Source organism: Pelophylax lessonae, assembly GCF_965119305.1.
Source record: "Pelophylax lessonae genome assembly, chromosome: 3".
Lineage (NCBI taxonomy): Eukaryota > Metazoa > Chordata > Amphibia > Anura > Ranidae > Pelophylax > Pelophylax lessonae.
In genome coordinates this window covers 490,916,932-490,939,349 of record NC_138770.1, presented here as the reverse complement: position 1 = coordinate 490,939,349, position 22,418 = coordinate 490,916,932, and the positions used below count along the sequence as shown (strand labels likewise).

Here is a 22,418-nt window from a genome sequence, read left to right as displayed (position 1 = left end):
TGGATATGATGCTGAGCACATACACTCAACTTCTTCGGTCGACCATGGCGAGGCCTGTTCTGAGTGGAACCTTTCCTGTTAAACTACTGTATGGTCTTGGCCACCATGCTGCAGCTCAGTTTCAGGGTCTTGGCAATCTTCTTATAGCCTATGCCATCTTTATGTAGAGCAACAATTCTTTTTCAGATCCTCAGAGAGTTCTTTGCCATGAGGTGCCATGTTGAGCTTCCAGTAACCAGTATGAGAGAGTGAGAGCGATAACACCAAATTTAACACACCTGCTCCCCATTCACAACTGATACTTTGTAACACTAACGATTCACATGACACCGGGGAGGGAAAATGGCTAATTGGGTCCAATTTGGATGTTTTTACTTAGGGGTGTATTAACTTTTGTTGCCAGCAGTGTAGACATTAATGGCTGTGTGTTGAGTTATTTTGAGGGAACAACAAACTGACACTGTTATACAAGCTGTGCACTCACTACATTGTAGCAAATTGTCATTTCTTCAGTGTTGTCACATGAAAAGATATAATAAAATATTTACAAGAAATGTGAGGGATGTACTCACTTTTGTGAGATATTGTATACGTTTTGCTCAGATTCCATGACCGAGGTTGACAACCACTTTAAGCGACTTGACTCCTGGCAGTGTGCACAGGTGAGACAAGGCTGTCGCCAATAGCTCCAGTCCACTAATGTTCAGGAACTAGATTAGGTATATTACCAATGGTTAACTTGAAACTGTCATTTACCACATTCCGTGGAATATGAAAGAAACATCTTCATTCCAAAGAGGTGGTTTAAAAAGTTGTGGGGTTTGAAAAGGTGAATAGTCTCTCAGAAAATGGACCACCAACACAGAATTTTTGATAAAATCCAAAGTTTATGCAACAATTTACATGCCTTGATCATATAGAAAATGCAGGTAAATAGTAAAACATCAAGGTGTGGAATGACATATAAACAATCCCATACAGTTGTGCTCATAAGTTTACATACCCTGGCAGAATTATGATTTCTTGGCCATTTTCCGAGAACATGAATGATAACACAAAAACTTTACTTTCACTCATGGTTAGTGTTTGGCTGAAGCCATTTATTATCAATAAGCTGTGTTTACTCTTTTTTAATCATAATGACAACAGAAACTACCCAAATGACCCTGATCAAAAGTTTACATACCCCAGTTCTTAAAGTGGAGTTCCACCCTATTTTTATACTTACCTCCATCTTCTCGCTCCGGGTCACCTGAAAAAGAAATGGATAATCGCATATTTTTTTTTTTTTTACTTACCTCGTAGCGAAGAAAATATACTTACCTTACTTCCTTCTTCCTCCTTCCTCGGCCGCGGCCCGTCGTCACTTCCTGGCTCTGCAATGATTCCTGGGAGCTGGACGTCATAGCTCCCAGGAATCATTGCGCCTGCACCGGCCCCGACGTCAGTTCCGGGTCGCGCGCGTCATCCCCTTCTAAACAGCTTCTGGGCATGCCCAGAAGCTGTGGAGGGATGACGCGCGCGACCCGGAAGTGACGTCGGGGCCGGCGCAGAGCATCGTGGGACCAAAGAAGGCGGAAGAAGACGCCGAAGAGGACGCGCTGGCTTCAAGCTGCCCACATCTGAGATGGCAGCGCTGGACAAGACGTTTGCAAGGTAAGTATTTGTCCTAACAGGTAAGTGCAAACCGGGACAGATCAGAGGCTAGCCATTGTGGAATGCACTAGCCCTGACTGTCCCGGGGGTATTAAAAAAAAAAAAAAAAAAATCCAGGGTGGAACTCCGCTTTAATACCGTGTATTGCCCTCTTTAACATCAATGACAGCTTGAAGTCTTTTGCAGTATTTGTGGATGAGGCTATTTATCTTCTCAGATGCCCATTCTTCCTGACAAAAAGCCTCCAGTTCCTGTAAATTCTTGGGCTGTCTTGCATGAACTGCACACTTGAGATCTCCCCAGGGTGGCTCAATCATATTGAGGTCAGGAGACTGAGATGGCCCCTCTAAAAGCTTAACTTTATTCTGCTGTAGCCAATGACAGGTCGACTCGGCCTTGTTTTTAGGATCATTGTCATGTTGGAATGTCCAAGTACGTCCCATGCGCAGCTTCCGGGCCGATGAACGCAACTTTTCCTCCAGTATTTTTTTGATAAGATACTGCATTCATCTTGCTATCAATTCTGACCAAAATTCCTGTGCCTTTGTAGCTCACACATCCCCAAAACATCAGCGATCCACCTCCGTGTTTCACAGTAGGAATGGTGTACCTTTCATCATAGGCCTTGTTGACTCCTCTCCAAATGTAGCGTTTATGGTTGTGGCCAAAAAGCTAAATTTTGGTCTCATCACTCTAAATGACTTTGTGGCAGAAGGTTTGAGGCTTGTCTCTGTGCTGTTTGGCAAATTGTAAGCAGGATACTTTGTGGCATTTGCATAGTAATGGCTTTCTTCTAGCGACTTGACCGTGCAGCCAATCTTTCTTTAAGTGCCTTCTTATTGTGCATCTTGAAACAGCCACACCACATTTTTTCAGAGAGTCCTGTATTTCACCTGAAGTTATTTGTGGGTTTTTCTATGCATCCCAAACAATTTTCCTGGCAGTTGTGGCTGAAATTTCAATTGGTCTACCTGACTGTGGTTTGGTTTCAACAGAACCCCTCATTTTACACTTCTTGATTAGAGTTTGAACACTGCTGATTGGCATTCTCTATTCCCTGAATATCTTTTTATATCCCTTTCGTGTTTTATACAGTTCAACTACCTTTTCCCACAGATCCTTTTGACAATTATTTTGCTTTCCCCAAGGGTATGTCAGGAGTCCAGAAACTCATTGACCTTTTATACACACACACACTAATTACAAGCAAACCGATCACAGGTGAGGATGGTTAACTTTAATAGCCATTTAAACCCCTTTTTGTCAACTTGTGTGCATGTTATCAGGCCAAAATCACCAGGGTATGTAAATTTTTGATCAGAGTCATTTGGGTAATTTCAGTTGTCATTACGATTTAAAAAGAGTAAACACAGTTGATTGATAATAAATGGCTTCAGCCAAACACTAACCATGAAAGAAAAGTTTTTGTGTTATCATTCTTATTCTTGGAAAAATGGCCAAGAAATCATAAATTCTGCCAGGGTATGTAAACTTATGAGCACAACTGTATATTGCTAACTCCACCACAGCATCCTCATACATAAGATACGTTTGTCTGCTTGGAAAAAGGCTATAGATACAACCACCCAAAATGAAATGTTATTACTACTTACCTGCATGTTTTTTATGATCAACCTGTGGTCATTGTAACTGATCAACTTTCTGAGAGACTATTCACCTTTAAAACATTGTAAACCACCCCTTTGGGATGGAGGTGTTTCTTAAACTCATCAGGAACTCATCAATTTTGTTTTCAATGTGATTACAATGACAGCTAAAACATGGTGATAGCTAGAGGATTGATAGTAAAACCAAACTTTTCCTCCTCTACCTGTCAAGCGGTTTACTAGAAGCATTTAATATGCACACAAAGAAATTCCATTATAAAAGAATATAAAAATAATTAGGAAAAATAAAAAACATTAAAAATGAAAAGAAAATGTTCTATTCAGATTATTTGTCCCTGTCAGATCGTGATAAAAAAGCAGAGTATGTATTTAAACAGTGTGATGTATAAAAAGCTTTATACTGTTGGCTTTGGAAAAACATTGCAATGTTAAAGCGATTGTAAAGTCCCCCTTTTTTTTTTCCTATAAAAATAACAAGCATGTTATACTTACCTGCTCTGTTGCAGTGGATTTGCACAGAGCAGCCAAGATCCCCCTCTTCTGTGATCCTGGCCCCTCTCTCCTGTTGAGTGCCCCCACAGCAAGTAGCTTGCTATGGGGGAACCCAAGCCGAGTTACAGATCCCTGTGTCCATTCAGATGCGGAGCCCCACCCCGGCCCTCTCCCCTGATTGGCTGGCTGACTTTGATTGACAGCGGCGGGAGCCAATGGCGCCACTGCTGTGTCTCGGCCAATCAGGAGGGAGAATCTCAGATGGCTGGGACACTCGTGGATATCGCTGGACAGAGGGGGACCTCAGGTAAGTATTAGGGGGCTGAGTATTAAGTATTAGGGGGCTGAGGGGAGCTGCTGCACACAGAAGGCTTTCTATTTAATGCATAGAATTGCATTAAGATAAAAAACCTTCTGACTTTACAACTACTTCAAAAGTAGGCAAATTAGAGTTATTGTAAATTAACTGATGCTGCTACAATTGTTCTGGGAATCTACAGATCAATAAACTTAGGTCATAAATATATTGTTATGCTATCAGCTAGCAATTCAAGAACAATTTTCACTTTTCAAAATTAAAGGGACAGTACTGAGATATTGAGATTAAGATATCTGGCATGTATTTATACTGTATGTGCTATTTTTTTCGTGATAACAGCCTTTGTAGGCGGTCTTCTTCAATGAAGAAAGCTCATTGACCTTTCATATATCTGAAAATGTTATCAATTGTTTTATATATCTAAAACAAATAAATAGCTCTTAAATAAAATACATGCACTTAAATGAACATAAACCATTTTAAAACTGCTGTGATGTAGCACAGAACTGATATTTACCACAATGAAACAGTGCTTAAATGAAATATATATAATAACTACCGTCCTTAAAAAAAGTCTCTCTCTCCACTATAGTTGGTTGAAGTATTACACAACCCTTGTGATAATATATCCACCACCACAATGTATCTCCAAACAAGTGATACAACCCCAGGCAAAAAGTATGGAATCTTGGAAAATGTTAATTCAATTGTTTGTGTAGAAAAATATCAGATTAGAGACATCCCTCAAAACTATTTTTATTTACCATTCCACCCCTCTGGCTTTAAGAAAAACTTAAAAAAATAAAAATAAAAAAGGAAAGAAAACTGTAGTCAATTGCAACTGTTTTTACAGATCAAGCAGAGGAAAAAAAATTGAATCGCTCAATTCTGAGGAAAATATTATGGAATCACCATGTACTTTGCAGTTCTAAAAAAAAACATCTGCATCAATATACATCCTGAAAAATGATGCCATTATCAAACATCCTTTCAATTGATGGAATAAGAAAAGTGTCCAAAATCTCAACATAAACATATGCATTGACTGAAGATTTATTGACTTAATGATGGTTTTCGCACAAATCTAATAGGAAAGTTGTTAAAGGGAAGCGTACTGGTAGACCAAGGAAACATTAAAGTGTCAGGAAAGAAAACTTAAAGCAATATGCCTTGAAAAAAGAAAATGCACAACAAAACAAATGAGGAACAAATGGACAGAAACTGGAGTCAATGTCTGTGACCGAACTGTAAGACATCACCTAAAGGAAATGGGATTTACATACAGAAAAGCCAAAGGAAACAAAAAAAAAACTAGATTACAGTGGGCTAAAGAAAAACAATCATGGACTGTGGATGACTGGATGAAAGTGATATCCAGTGATGAATCACGAATCTGCATTGGGCAGGGTGTTGATGCTGGAACTTTTGTTTGGTGTCGTGCCAATGAAATGTATGAAGATGACTGTCTGAATAAAACATGCAAGTTTCCACAATCATTGATGACATAAAGTTGATTGTAAGGTAAAGGTACGAGGGAGATGACAGTCATTAAATCTTCAATAAATACACAAGTTTATATTGAGATTTTGGACACTTTTCTTATTCCATCAATTGAAAGGATGTTTGGTGATGGCGACATCATTTTTCTGGGTGTAATCTGATGCAGATGTTTGTTTTAGAACTGCAAAGTACATGGTGATTCCTTAATATTTTTCTCAGAATTGAGTGATTCCATATTTTTTCCTCTGCTTGATCTGCAAAAACAGTTGCAATTAACGGCAGGTTTCTTTCTTATTTAAATTTTTTCAGTGTTTCTTAACCACTTTACCACCGGAGGATTTTCCTGCTAAAAGACCAGGGTTTTTTTTGCGATTTTTTACTGCGTGACTTTAACGGACAATTGCGCGGTCGTGCGACGCTGTACCTAAACGAATTTCACGTCCTTTTTTTCCCACAAACAGAGCTTTCTTTTGGTGGTATTTGATCACCTGTGTGATTTTTTGATCACGCGCTATAAACAAAAAAAGAGCGTAATTTTTGCAAAAACAACAATATTTTTCACTTTTTTTTATATGAAATTCCCCCCCAAAAAAATGTAAAAATCAAAATTTTTTAATATTTTCGGCCAATTTGTTTTACGCTATGTTTGGTAAAAAAAAAAAAATCGCAAAAAGCGTATTTTGATTGGTTTGCGCAAAAGTTATCGCGTTTACTAACAAAGGGAAAGATTTTTGTCATTTTTGGTGTTTTTTTTTTAACGAGTAATGGCGGCGATCTGCGATTTTTTTTGCGGTACTGCGACATTGGGGCGGACAGATCGGACCCTTGACTGACATTTTTGACACTTTTGGGGGTACCAGTGACATTACTGCAGTAATCAGTGCTATATATATGCACTGTTACTGCAAAAATGACACTGGCAGGGAAGGGGTTAACAGTATTGGACAGGGAGGGGTTGTGTCCTAGGGGCGTGATTCTAACTGTGCAGGGACCGGTCTACTAGTGTAAAAACAAAGATCAACAGTTCTACATAGTAGAACTGTCTGATCTTCACTTTTACACAGGGAGAACTGACAGGCGGCTTGTTTACATAAGCCGCTCTGTCTTTCTCCCGCTGTACTGGCGATCGTAGTGTGACCGGCGGACATCGGGTCCGCCAGTCACACTCCCGCACTCCTCCGTGAACGAGCCGAGGCGGGCGCGCGCCTCAGCGGGCGCGCGCCCGCCCGCTATTGGCTCTAGAAGGAGTGACAGGCGAGCGACGTAGACCTACGTCACTCTGCCTGGCCGGGGCCGACTGCCGCAGTAAATATACTGTGCGCAGTCGGCAACCGGTTAAAGCCAGAAGATTGGAATGTTGAATGAAAATAGTTTTGAGGCATGTCTGTAAATAGTTTCTTTTTCTACACATTTAAACAATTGAATGAACATTTTCCAAGAATGGTAATTCTATACTTTTTGCCAGGGGTTGTAGAAACACACTTCTGTGTGTCCCAAATGTGCTCCCACTCTAAGAATGCTCACTCATCAAACTTGGTGGACCTCAAGCAAGAGCAAAGATGGTATTCAAAGTAAACAACTTCTTGCATAAGATTTGTGGTTTCTCAGGCAACACAGATTAAAATATTCTAAGTATAATTGGTCAGTAATTAGCCATAATGGCCCGAATCTTATTATACTGTATATTAAATATTATCCACATAAAATATACGTTTGTATGCTCATATATTATGTAATTTAGCGCTCATCAATACAATATGGATTAAAAGTCACTTTTGGATATATATCAAGATGGCATCTTTTCCTGCTTATACGCCTAATTAGGTAATTTAAGAAAAAAAAAAGTAAACGGGGAAGGACTAAGCAGTACACATCATTGAGCCATCATGTGACAAACCTTGCACACTGCAGGCTGAGCCTTTGAATGTATAAAAAAGCATTGGAAATAGTGGAATGTAAAGATGAGTGGCAGGATGCTGTAGAGGTGGCTGCAATATATATGCAGATAATCAAAGTGCATTGTGCACTTCTTCTAAAGGCGGATTTTTAAAAAATAAAATAATAAACTTTTTATACCGGCGATAGTATTGCACAGAGCAGCCCTGAACCTCCTCTTTTGGGGTTCTCTGCTGGCGCTCTCTGCTCCTTTTCTTCCGTGTATTCCCCATAGTAAGCCACTAGCTATGAGAGCAGATGTGTGGGTTTACTACTACTAAGCTGGGCTGTATATGTCCATAGACAAGCACAGCATGGCTCGGTCACTCCCCACATCATTTGATTGACAGCAGCAGGAGACAATATCTCCTGCTGCCTCAGTGTCTGTGAGTACAGGGGAGAAGTCATGTACCTTGGCAATTGAGGACTTGGGTGATTATTTAAAGGGGGGGGGGTGTGGCACAGAAAGTTGTAAATTATTTTTTACCTTCATGCAGGAAAGGCATTAAGGTAAAAAATGTTTTTATTGGTATGGCATTTAGGATAATTGTGATAAAGCTGTGTTGTGTAAGCTCTCTTACGGGTGAAGCATGGAGCAGATCTGGATTTGGGACACACTAAAATGTGGTTCTACCACACTTATTTGGAGACACACTGTGGGGGGTGGATAAATCATCACAGGGCATGCGCAAGCAACTAATATGGATGTACACAATTTCAGAGACTTATTCAAGGACAATTACTCTCTCACTAGATATGAAGTATATGTGTTTTTCATATATTTATTTAAAACAGTTTATTTCTGATAATTATTAATTCTTTTATATAAATCACCATTTGAATTAGATCTATTGGACTGTTTTGGTAAGTATTAAAATTGCTGAACTTGGTCAACACATTACTACTTTTATAGCTTTGTGATCGTTTTCCTCTATTTACAGAAAATGTATGGTTAGGTGCTTCAAATAGCAGCAAGAGACATCTTGTTCTGCGCTCCTTCCAGATTAAAACTGACTTTTCTGCAGAAATAACAGACACTATTCACCTTTATAGATGACTGAAGCTGCCATTTAGGCAATAAATGCGCAAACACAGACAAACAATGGGGTTTCATTTTGTAAAAAAAGAAAAAATGTTTTTTAGAAAAAAATGGGACTTATATTCGGGTAAACAAGATTTGTAAATTGTAACCTATATATAATGTGAGTGGATTGGTTTACTCACCTTTCTTAAAACAGAACCAAGCAAGCAAAAAATATTAGTGGCATAAAGCCCACGTTTCACAGCAGTCGCCACATAACCCTCTGGTGCAATGTGACACATGACAATACTTTGTGCAAATTTAAACAATAGTGTACTTGCATTAAAGTTAAGGGTATCATAAAAAATGCATCTCTTCTATAGATTATAGTATTTTTTTAAACTTACAAAAATGTATACTGGCAATACTAAATTACACAGAATAAAAATAGAATAGTGTTAATACATTTTTGTGTTCTTTTTTAGAAGTCCACTCTGATAGCTGGCCAAGATGCCAAGGGAACAAAATTAAGGGGATCTTACCACATCAGCCTGGCTCTTCCCAGCTATTGAACTGGACTGACTTTACAGCTGTACAGTTAAGACACTTGTACGTCAAAAAAAAAAAAAAAGTTTCACTATCTACAGTAAGGTTTCAGGTAGGATGTCAGCAAAAGGAAGCTACAGCAAGGTGGGGAATTAATACTACCTCATATGTACAAAGATTATACCGTTGTAAATGCAGCATGTGTGGGAGGAGTTTAAGAAGAAACGTGTCTAAAACACAATATAGACAATATATTCTTCGTCATTAACTCATGCCACAATAAATTATTTGTATATACAGTATAACATCTATATAAAACCACCACATGTGGATACAGTCTGACTGGAGGCTCCTCAATAGATCATTTGTAACTCTGCAATGTAACTTTTTCCATAATTGCATTGCAATCACATTAATGATGTGAGAAAACTGGTACAGCAAGATCATTGCTCATACAGAATCTGCGGCTTCTAATTTCTTTTAAGGCTGTCCCATAATTATCGATCAGCCATTCTTCATGCCTCTGCTTCCTTGAGAGATTACGTTCATTATGATAGTAGATTCCTGCGAAGTTATTTTCAGTAGCTGTTCTCATGTCCCGCCAGAATATACAGGTTGCTATTGGCTGTGGGGTTGTCTGTTGGTCTGCTTTCCAAAACAACAACCCTGCATTACAGAATAAAAAAAAAAAAAAAAAAACAAGTATCATATATATATAAGCGCATTAAAGAATTCCAGGCAAGATGCTATATACACTATATTACCAAAAGTATTGGGATGTCCATGAAGGCATGGATGAGCGAGTTTGGGGTACAGGAACTTGACTGGCCTGCACAGAGTCCTGATCTCAACCCGAAAGGACACCTTTGGGATGAATTAGAGCAGAGACTGCAAGCCAGGCCTTCTCATCCACATCAGTGCCTGATCTCACAAATGCTCTTCTGGAAGACTGGTCAAACATTACCACTGACACACTCCTAAACCTTGTGGACAGTCTTCCCAGAAGAGTTGAAGCAGTCATAGCTGCAAAGAGTGGGCCAACTCAATATTGAACCCTACGGACTAAGACTGGGATGCCATTAAAGGAGTTGTAAAGTCAGAGGGTTTTTTTTATCCTAATGCATTCTATGCATTAAGATAAAAAGCCTTCTGTGTGTAACATCCTCCACAGAATCACCTAATACTCACCTGAGCCCTATCTCTGTCCAGCAATGTCCACTAATCCATCGGCCGTTCAGGATTCAACCAACCAATTGCCTGAGACACAGCCGCAGCACCATTGGCTCCCACGGCTGTCAAACAAAATCAGTTCACTAATCAGGAGGGGGGGGGCCGCAGCTCTGTGTCTGAATGGACACACGGAGCTGTAGCTCGGCTCGGGTGCCCCCATAGCAAGCTGCATGCTGTGGGGGCACCCGACAGGAAGGAGGGTCTAGGAGGAGCGAAGAGGGACCGGATAAGAGGAGGATCTGGGCTGCTCTGTGCAAAACCAACTGCACAGTGCAGGTAAGTATGACATGTTTGTTATTTAAAAAAAAAAAGAAACAAGACTTTACAATCACTTTATAGTTCATGTGCAGCTAAAGACAGGCATCCCAATACTTTTGTTAATATAGTATACATAGTTGAATAATCATTATGAAAAACAAATAAATATTTTAGACAATAAATGAGCAGTCATCATTCTGCTCTATCCCACTGTCATTACATCCACTGCACCAGAGCCTCGTCAGCTCTGGCCCTGCCTCTCCCAGGCCAAGCACTGTTGTGCAAGGGATTACAGGTGTCTTGCACTAGTACACATTTGATTTGTGATTTTGTTCAGCCATCTTCATTTGTTTCCTACAACAAACTGCCAGAAAGAGCTGCTTTATGGTTCAGCTTCACCACTTTCTAAATCCCTTCTCTGATGGAGATTCATTATTCACTGAGTAGGCTGGAGAAGTGAGGTGCTGTAAGAACCTGCATGAACCAAGAAATACACTATTTTGTCAAAAATATTGGGACACCTACCTTTACACGCACATGAACTTTAATGGCATCCCAGTCCTAATCCGTAGGGTTCAATATTGAGTTGGCCCACCCTTTGCAGCTATAACAGCTTCAACTCTTCTGGGAAGGCTGTGCACAGGGTTCAGGAGTGTGTCTATGGGAATGTTTGACCATTCTTTCCGACGCGCAGGCCAAGGGTGGGGCAACTCAATATTGAACAATACGGACTAAGACTGGGATGCCTATAAAGTTAATGTGCGTGTAAAGGCAGGCGTCCCAATACTTTTGAAAATATAGGGTACGTATCATCTGCCTGAATTTCTAGTGAGGCAGATGGCTGCAAATTAATGTTAAAGAAGAGTTTTTATAATCACTTCTCTGGTAACCCGTGTCACCCAACTTCCTCCTGTTTCAGTGCTGCAGCCTCTGTAACACTCGTCTTCAGCATTCAAGTCCACAGAGTGGCAGATGCTGTGCACCCCACCACGTGCTGTAGCTTCCTCCTCAAATCCCAACTACAGCTACTACAGAACTCACACAATCCCCCATTTCCAGACTGACCTCTAATTGCAACAGTTTACTCTGCTGCTGGAAATTTTAGTTATCTACTGTAGGAAAACTGTAAGGAAATAGATGCTATTGGCTTGTTGAAACTTTAGGGACAAGAGTGAATATGCAACTAGTAAAGGTGAAGGTATCCCTTAAAGTGTTACTAAATTCTTTTTTTTTTTTTTTAATTAAAATAACAAACATGTCATACTTACCTGCTCTGTGCAGTGGTATTTCACAGAGTGGCCCTGATCCTCCTCTTCTGGGATTCCAGCAGTGATCTTGGTTCCTCTTCTTATGTCCACCATAGCCAGCTGCTTGCAATGGGGAGAAGCGGGGTCTGTGCGCTCCCGACCTGTGTGTCTATGGAGCTGTGCTCCATTGACTTACACAGCGAAACTTAGGCCCACCCACCACTTCCTCTTCACTGCATTTGATTGACAGCAGCAAGAGCCAATGGCTCCTGCTGCTTCTCGAATGCTGTGTGAAAAGGAAGTAAGGGAAGAACAGATGCAGCCATGCACAGTGCTGATCTATTCTCCCCTTTCTTACTCTTCACACATGGGAAGGGGGGCACAGGGAAATTGATTTTTTTTTTACCTTAATGCAAACAATGCATTAGGGTAAAAAAACGTTTTTAGGTTTAGAAACACTTTAACTAAATATTCCAATGGGTATGCCAATTCTTAGAACAAACACAAAACGCCAGGAGTGTCAAGCTATATCACCGGCAGAAAAAATACAGGTATCTTACAAAATACTAAATCGCTTTCCTTACCGGTCAGATCCAAGCAAGCGGAATATCCGAGTGTTATCTGAAATCTCTTGTGTTATCTGCAAGGACACCACAAATCACACAGTGAGACAAATTAGCTGATTCTATAAAAGACAGCGTGTAAAATATAGTACCCACAGTAACCAGCCACAATACATCTTGTAATGGTTTGATTTCACAATGGGTTTCTGCACTTTTCACTTAGTAATTTTCCCTTTGCACAGGGTACTGAATAAGAAAGAAAGCCTCCAACAACAGTCAAGCGTCATCTGAAACGCTGACAGGAAAAGGCAATGTTTGCCCCATTTTTATCTCAGGTATATTTTATTACCTTTTGGGGTCCTTTTTGACCTTTCCATTATTTTGTGTTTAGGCACAACTCGGATCCCGTACAGGTACAGAATAGATGCTGGATAATATATCTAACTGCCACAGCACCCTCAAAAAAATAGAACAGTGCTTCCGGAGAAGCCACACCAATACATCACAGAAATAAAGACATTTTATGCAATTCGATTAAATAACATTAACTGGATTTAATATTATCTGGTAGTGTACTGCATATAACCCTGCCAGAAATCTAGCCAAATCATATTTGATGTTGGCAGGTTGATGTCACATCATAGTGACTGTAACAAAACGCCTCTTTATTCACAACAAATGGAGTGAGACTTCCAGGCTGCAGAAGACAGGGGGATGTCAAACTGGAACAGCTCATCAATGCAGACAAAAGCCAATAAGAGCCAGAAGGCAAGGCCCCTTTGACAATGCTCTGGTTTAGTTTCCCTGCAGCGCAGGTGCAATGCATTACTCATGTTTTGTTTTTTTTGCAGGTTTCCCATGCTTTGCCATAGTTACCATAGTTAATCTGGTAAAAAAAGACACAGGTCCATCCAGTTCCACCAGTATATAAAAAAAAAGACTTCCATTAGGACGTTTTTGGTACTGTCATGTTTGGGGGATTGTAGCAGCACAGGACTGAGTGCAAAACCGTTAAACTTCAAACAAAAAAGCTTTTATTCAGCAGGTAACAAAAATAAGGCTTCCAACAGCACACAAGCACAAAAATACAAAATAAAGTCTGCTTATCTTCAGCACAAAAACACATACAGTTTGTAGTTGGGTCTTCGCCCCAAGGTTTAACAGTCCTTGCAGCCTCCAGCCAAACTCACAGCTCTCCCAAACACGTGCATACACCAACTCCTCCTCACCACTCCTATCACTACTTCCTGTCTTTTAAGAGCTGATTCCTGGAGGTTCTTAACCCTGTGTGTGCTGGAATCCTCATAGTCAGAGGTGGAGACCCCTTCCCACCCGAATATCGCTTTAGGGTCTCCGAAATCCCGGGTCCCAAATATTTCTCTATTACACCAGAGAGAACTGCGAGTCAGTCCTCTCCTGCTTCAGGCTATTCCCGGGGATTCCTCACCCGTCCTGGGTGACCCCCTGAGTACTTCCACACTTCCCTTAAAGGGACCATAACCCAAAAATCGGTTCTATATAGCACCCGTCCAGGACCCAACCTTGGCGTAATGTACAGTAGGTTTTCTGAACGTGCACCAAGGATGCAGCATGTATAGGATTTTTAATGGGTTTTCAAAAAATGCACCAAAAACACCCAATCTAATGGAATTCTATGGCAAAGCTTGGGTAACCCACATAAAAATCAATGGTACACTGTGCTGTACCTGTGCTATGGGGAAACTGCACCAGAGCACTGTGAAAGGGGCCAAAATCAACCTATCACCATCCTATTATAACTAGAATATCAGAACAACTTCCTCCGAGCTATAGTCCTTCCATTGATTTATCTTGATCATGGTCCCATGCCACCCTGCTAAACAGATAATCTTATACAAAAAACGTTTAAATGATCATACTGATTTTTAGATTAGTTGCATCTGAACTAAATGTTTTCTTACTCAATGAAACAACTGCAGTGCTTTGAATATGCTTTCCACTCACCTCATTGGATCGAAAGCTTCTACCTTGCATGCCATGCTTCCAAAATGCAAGCACGCTATCCTGCAAGCAAACTGGAATAAAAGATTAAAAAAAGGTCTTACTGGGTTATCCAAAGGCTCTTCTGGATTAGTTCAGTCATCAGAGCTGTGCCAGATATGGCCACACACGGAGAACAATAAATGTAAGGGGCTAGTAAGAGCTACATAGAAGTCAAAAGGTATCTATATCTAACCACGTCTACCAACCACACCAATGAATACTTTTTACATGTTTCCCCATATTAGATAAAATGCACAGTTTATTTAGTGCAGGGAACATATATCTGGCTACATAACCATAAACAAAAAAAAAAAAGGATTTTAACTTACGTTCAGGTGACTGGACACTGGCCTTCTGATCATCCCTGTCACCCATTAGTGTCATTACTACAGTGTACAGTATTATCATGGATCACTGTATTAATGTCACTAGCAATGTCAGTTGGAGACAGAGTACCAGCAACACTAGAAGTCTCTGATCACTGCCATTACTAGTATCGCATAATAAACATCACAAAACAATAGTAGAATAAGATAAATTAAATAGCATGTGCAATACAATAGTGCAATGCAAATATATTATTATTAGGGGCCTTTCACACTGATACGTTTTTCCATGTTTTCCGTTACCAGTGCAGTGCGTTTGGAAAAGTCCTGTATATGCTGCATCTTTGGGGCAGTTTTGAAACTTGCACCAAAAACGCAGCTTCCTATTAAAATGACTGGAAATTGCAGGAAAAAAGGCACCACGATTTTGCATTTTTTGACACATACAGGCAACCCAAAAAACGCACCAGAAACACGCAAAAACACATCTGAAAAACAGCAAAATCATATATGCGTTTTTAACCACGATCTTGCTACAGAGCAATGTGAAAGTACCCTTATGTGTGACCACAAATTGAAACAATAAAACAAAAAAATCCAAATGTGAAGCCAAAACCTGTGAATTCAGTGATTGTTCAATTATGAGAGAAATTACAGATGTAGATACCAAACGCCATAAAAATTTCTTAATGATAAACCACACAGCACCACAGTGTGCAACTCATTTTTACAATTTGAATTTTATATTTAGTTTTCATTTTTCTTCTGGTTTTGTTCCCCTTTCTTGACCCCTGGCGCAGTGTTTTCCCTTTTTTTTTTCAGTTAAATTCCAGGGTTCCTGCGATGTCAGCACCCGAAGCCGATTTTCGTATTGACTCTCGGGTGCCGCCGCCACCATTCAGGGTAAGGGAACCTGGCAGTGAAGCCTTTCGGCTTCACAGCTGGTTCTCTACTGCATATGCGTGAAGCGCGCTTTCTGATTGGCCCGGCGGCGGAGGAAGAAGGAAGGGGGCCGAACTTCCGAGGGACAGCGTCGTAGCGCTGTCTCCCGGAAGTGGGGAAGGGTACCTGTCAAAAACAGGTACCCGTTCCCCCCTACCCCCTGAAAGGTGCCAAATGTGGCACCAGTGGGGGGGAGCATATAAGCGGAAGTTCCACTTTTGGGTGTAACATCCGCTTTAACATTTTTTTTGCACTTATTTTTAACTCTTGACCACAAGATGGCGCATTATAGAAGTTATCAACCCTTGCTACATTGGGTTTCTTTGTTTTATTTTTTCATTTTTATGGTGACACATTGCACTATTGTATTGCACATACTATTTGATTTTTCTTAGCGCTGCACTACTGTTTTGTGATGTTTATTATGCTATGTATTATGGTGTTGTGCTAGCTGCTACATTTTAAATAACCCTAGCGCCTTTTTTTAGTTCTAAGTACTAGTATAACAACTATAAGGCCCACCCCCTATGGTGGGTGGTGACGTCATTACGTAGGATTCAGCTAGGACACCATTGTACTAAGCTTTTTTTGTAGAGCGAAAAAGCCCTTTAACCCTTTCTGCCTTGTGAGCGTATTATTACAAGTTTTTAACCACCAGGCCATTTTTGAGATACGGCACTGTTATTTTAACTGACAATTGCGTGGTTGTGCCACACTGTACCCAAATAAAATTGATGTCCTTTTTTCCCCGCAATTAGAGCTTTCTTTTGATGGTATTTGATCACCTCTAAGTTTTTATTTTTTGTGCTATAAACAAAAAGGCCGACAATTTTGAAAAAAAAAAAAAAATGTTATATTACATATATATATATATATATATATATATATATATATATATATCTTACTTTCTGCTATATAACGAATCCAATAAAAAAAAAAAAAAAAAATCGAATTTCTTTATAAATTTAGCCCAATATGTATTCTGCTACGTTTTTGGTAAAAAAAAAAATCCCAATAAGTGTATACTGATTGGTTTGCACAAAAGTTATAGTATCAAGAAACTACAAACTATGGGATAGATTTATGGAATTCTTTTTTTTACTAGTAATGGCGGCGGTCAGCGATTTATAGCGGGACTGCGACATTGCGGTGGACAATTTGGCCACTAAGTGACACTTTTTAGGGACCAGTGACACTAATACAGTGATCAGTGCTAACAATATGCACTGTCACTGTACTGACACTGGCCAGGAAGAGGTTAACATCAGTGGCGATCAAATGGTTAAATGTGTGCCTAGGGAGTGCTTGCTAACTGTGTGGGGGTGCTTGTACTATGGGAAGGCAGAGATCCGTGTTCCTGCTTTGTAGGAACACAGATCTCTGCCAGGATCACAACCACAACACAGGCAGAACGGCTATCTGCCTTGTTTACATAGGCAGACCGCCATTCTGCCTGTGTCCCGAACGATCGTCGGGTCCCAGACACGGAAGTGCAAAACCATGTACAGGTATGTGATTTTGCACAGGAGAGCCTCCTTCCTGGCGTGTGTGTGTGTGTGTGTATATATATATATATATATATATAATTAAATTATATACACACACACAGTATATGGTCAGCAAGTGGTTAAATAAAATAGTGGTTTGCAGTCTGCACTACAGGCAGTCCCCGGGTTACAAAAAAAGCGACTTACAAACGATTCCTACTTACAATCGAAGAAAGAAAACTGAAAGTGAGAGGAAATCTACCCTTAGGAAGGAAAATTCACTACTGTAAGAGTTATTGTGGGGAAAAAGGTGTCTCCACTGAAGCTTTATCACCAATCTTTGTTTCCACAACAACCCAAAAATTTCAAAATCCAATTGTCAAAGGGACAGAAAGTTAGGTGAAATCTTCTGAATTATATGTGTACAGGAAACACACTTGCATTTGTGTAGTATCCCGGCTAAGAAGAGGGGAGTAATGATAGCTGTAAAAGACTTGGTCGCTTTCACACTCCATGATAAAATTATTGATCCAGCTGGTCGGTATATTATCCTACTTTGCGACATCAGCTCCACTACATTTACCCTGGTGAATGTCTACGCTACCAATACCCATCAAATCTGATTTGTAGACTCACTCCTGAAGAAAGTGAAAAAGTCCAAAAGGGGTCGCTTTTTATCTGTGGGGACCTGCGCAACGGTAAAAGCCCAACTGGATTTGACAGCTAGCACACCAAGACGAACATCCACGTTAAACAACACGCTCCTAACAAATGACCGCTATGATGTATGGCGCTGTCACCATGCCAGTGAGTGAGACTTCTCCTATCTTTCGGCGAGTTCTGGCTCATATTCCCGGATAGACCTATTCTTAACCGACAAGTGCTTGTTGCAAAAGGCTCGGAACTCTACCATTAACACAATCACGGGGTCTGACCACGCCTCTATTTCACTAAGGCTTGGGGATCAATTCCCCCGACTCCTCGTTTGTGTGGAGGGCAAACTCGAAGATTGTCCAGTCCCCAGGGACGAGGACAATCATTGAGGAAAATTTATGAGACTATTTCTCTAACAATGAAATGTCTGTTTCCGACCTATTTACTCTGTGGAATGTCCACAAGGCGTTTATAGGAGGTGTTTTTTTATAAAACTTGGGGCGTTCGATAGAAGGAGAAGACGGCAGCAGCTAGATTCTATGACAGCTGAGATTTCTTCCTAAGAGGCTTTAAACAAACGTAACCCCTCCCACCAAAACCTTACCAAACTCTCCGAGTTGAGGCAAAACCTTAGAGAATTCCTCTTGCATGACTTTGAACGTTCTTCCCAGAGATTAAAAATGCTCTATTACTCTTCCGGTAATAAGGCTGGTAAATTCCAAGGGTAAAGACCAAAATCCGGCATATTTACCACCTCATTACCCAGCGACAAGTCTTTGACCCCCAAGACATAGCTAATGCATTTAGCTCTTACTATGGGCAACAATATAACTTGAAAGAGGATGGTTGCAATCCCCAACCTACCACACACGATATTGAGGAATTCCTCCAGAGTGTCAACATTCCCACATTATCGAATGAACAACTTGAACTACTTAATGCCCCATTTTAGACTTCTGAAATCGCTAAAGCAATAGCCATTCCTCCCATTAATAAATCCCCGGGACCAGATGGGCTCACTGGGGAATATTATCAAACATTTAGCACCATACTGAGCCCACATTTAGAGAAAGTGTTTGAAGCTGCTGCGTTCTTCTCCTATTTCCCCCCAGAGATGTTGGAGGTACTTATAATCACGTTGAAGTAGAGACCGCACTCAAGGTATATGATGAAATCAATAAGTATCTTTATTCCTCATGAAATAAAGCAGGCAGACAGACAGTGTTCAAACAGACGTGTCGGGTTGACGCGTTTCACGATGCTGTAGATTGCTTACTCATAACCGCAATGTGTGGTTATGAGTAAGCGATCTACAGCATCGTGAAACACGTCAACCCGTCACGTCTGTTTGAACACTGTCTGTCTGCTTTATTTCATGAGGAATAAAGATACTTATTGATTTCATCATATACCTTGAGTGCGGTCTCTACTTGGATTTCTTCTGCTCCTGGATGACAGATCTGACCTGCACCGGGTTTGGAACACACACCTGAGCGGCTTTCTCTCCTCTTTGCCTCACTTATAGTCACGTTGCCAAAACCGGGGAAGACACCTGACAAGCCCCAAAATTTTCATCCAATATCTTTGTTAAATAATGACGTTAAGCTATATGCCAAACTTATTGCCGTTCACTTGACTGACATTATGCCAACACTGATTAATACTGATCAATCTGAATTTATGAAAGGGAGACACGAGGAGATTGATTGATACCATTCATTTGGCGGAGAGAGTTTGAATACCACTTCTCTGCTCCTGGCGTTGGGCGCAGAGAAGGCCTTAAATAGGGTACACTGAGGGTATCTTAGCAAAACCCTCTCGAAATTTGGTTTTTCGGGCCACATCCTATCGGCAGTATTGGCATTATATACGTACCCCTCTGCCAAGGTTTATTCTTCAGGGATGCTTTCCAAACCCTTTCATAAATGGTACTAGACAGGGGTGCCCTTTGTCACCCCTAATATTTAAACTAGTAATTGAACCATTGGCTTCCCAAGTAAGACAGCATCCCGGAATTCATGGATTTAACTCTGGCAACAGAAATCACTCAATCAGTCTTTTTGCAGACGATATTATACTTCTGCTCACTCAGGTGTCTGAATCCCTGGCGGCGGTCAATGGGGTCCTTCACCGCTTCAACAATGTATCTAACTACAAAGTGAATGTATCAAAATCGTACATTCTGGACTTGGGTCTAGACCCTGAAACTAGACAATTTCTACAGGATACTTACCTATACACATGGAAAGATGACGGTATCCCATATCTGGGGACAACACTAACCAATTCCTTAACAACATGAACTATCCTAGTCAGGACGCCTCGCAGCGTTTAAAATGCAAATATTACTCCAAATCTTGACACATTTAGGACAGTGTCCATCCCAGTTCCACAGTCCTTTTTCTTTTTTTAAATCAGAAACAAATTTTATTAAACAAAACAAGAACTTACAGGCTTCACAAAACATACTCCCTTGCAAAGAGAGAATAGATAATCAAACTGTATAAGTAAAGCATTCCCAAAAGAGCACATCCCCAGCAAAACACATCCATTCACCTGGTTATATCCCCATGGCACAACATGCAATCCCCTCCCCGCACCAAAAACATAGGGCATTACTGTAACAGACGGTCAAGAATATCTTATCGGTACACCTCTATGTTGATATATCATGCGTTCACGGCATAAAGTAACTTCCATGGAGTGGACCCACATCTCCAGCGTGGGAGGGGACGTCTAGTGCTGCAAAATGAGCTTCCGGGCCTGGAACAGTGCCCTAGATAATGCCAACCGAACGTTGGCATCTGGTGAATAATCCACCAAGAAGGCACGGCTTCGGATCTACCGGTATGGACAGGAGAAATGCAGCATTAACAGTCCAGACCACAGCCATCCAATACCTGTGGGGCAACGCCACAGGAGGTAAATGAGGTCCCCGCAATCCCTACTGCACCTGGTACACAAGGAGTCCGTACTAAAACCCATCCTATGAAGTCGGAGGTGGGGTGCGGTGCACCCTGAGTATGTACAGTTGCGAGATCCGTTGTGCAATGCTTAAAGAGCAGTGTCGCACCGATTCCAGCGCCTCATCCCACTGATCGTCGCCAAGAACCCCAACATCCGTCTCACAGTGAGCCTTAGCCGGGCTAGGAAATTTTTCTAAATAGTCAGTCAGTAGCATGGAGTAGCATTCAGAAATGAACCCTTTAGTCGAGTCATAACACTTCATCATGGCAAAGACCAGAGTCGGGGACAGTTTTGGGCACAGCAAGGAGGGCTGGGCTCGTACTGCATGCCTCAACTGCATATAAGAAAAAAACATGCCCGGGGGCAGGTTATATCTGGCCCTAAGCTGATCAAAGTCCAGCAAGCGTCCATGGCTAAAACAGTCCTTTTTCAAGACCATACAGTGCATGGTTAATAACTTTCTGTGGAGGGGGAGAATAGCCAGATGTGCTTTTGCAAAACTGATTAAAATAAGGAGGGCGGGAGGACTGGGAATGACAGACCTAAAGGATTATTACTTGGCTAAAATCCTGGCACAATGTAAATACTGGTTTGCACCCTCACATAGACCCTTGCGGTGTGAAATGGAGCAATTATTGCTATCACATGGCACATTAGAAACATTTCTTCACGCCAGCTGCCATTTACAACATACACCGAAAACCCTTCCTCTCACAATTCAGGCTACCACAACCGCATGGAAAACACTTACCTCCCCGTACAGGGGGAATGAACACTTATCGGAGCTTCCTACTCCGTTGGCGTCATTGACGCACTTGATCCCAGACCTCTCTATCTCTCAATGGACCAGGAGATGTATTGCGTGGATCTCTGACTTATACAGGGATGGCAATCCTAAACCATTCTCAGACCTACGACTAGAACACGCAATACCTCAGTCGGAACATTACAACTACATGCGCATAACATCGTTCCTCCGCAAAACTCAAGATATCAGATGTAGAGTACTCCTAAAAATAGCCCAATATTTTAAACTTACCTCGAATTCCAAGGGGGGCATTTCTATATTCTACACTACACTTAAGGACAGAGCAGAATTTGGTAAATCTCCCCCATTCTTGGAATGGGAGAGAGACCTTGATCTACCGATTTCCCTCAACACAATGGCAGAAAGCACTTTCTACGACCTATGCTGCAACAAAATGTGTGTGTCTATGGGAATTATCACATAAAATCATGCTACGATGGTACTTAACACCATCTCTAAATTCCATGCCAATACTTCACCTAAATGCTGGAGAGGGTGTGAGCAGATTGGCAATCTTTACCACATACTTTGGGAATGTAGTAAATTATTTAAACTTTGACCAGGAATATTTTCCATGTTCTCACAAATCACAGGCCTTAGCCTACACCTAACATCGGGCCTGGGGATTTTGAATGTTGGTATAGAAGACATCCCACCACTCCTTAGACCAGTTGTGACCCATATACTCCTTGCAACTAGGCTCTGCATAGTGAGGAAAGCGGAAAGGGTACCCACTCTAGAAGAAGTAATAAACACAACCCAGCTCCACTACACTTATGAAATCAGATTTGCTCACTCACAGGGCAAATTCAAAGCC

The 22,418-nt window shown here is 41.0% G+C and overlaps 1 protein-coding gene across 6 annotated transcripts in view; it reads right to left on the bottom strand.

The window, feature by feature from the left end:
• Positions 1-9,234: 9,234 nt before the first annotated feature.
• MAP4K3 (mitogen-activated protein kinase kinase kinase kinase 3) overlaps positions 9,235-22,418 on the bottom strand; it is an 883,599-nt gene continuing 870,415 nt past the window's right edge. For all 6 annotated transcript variants that reach the window (XM_082251934.1, XM_082251933.1, XM_082251935.1 and 3 more), the window contains 3 exons: positions 14,379-14,449; positions 12,417-12,472; positions 9,235-9,763 (listed from right to left, as the gene is read on the bottom strand). In XM_082251934.1, the coding sequence (XP_082108060.1) occupies positions 9,676-9,763; positions 12,417-12,472; positions 14,379-14,449 (215 nt within the window). In that variant the 3' untranslated portion in view covers positions 9,235-9,675. The remainder of the gene's footprint in view (positions 9,764-12,416; positions 12,473-14,378; positions 14,450-22,418) is intronic.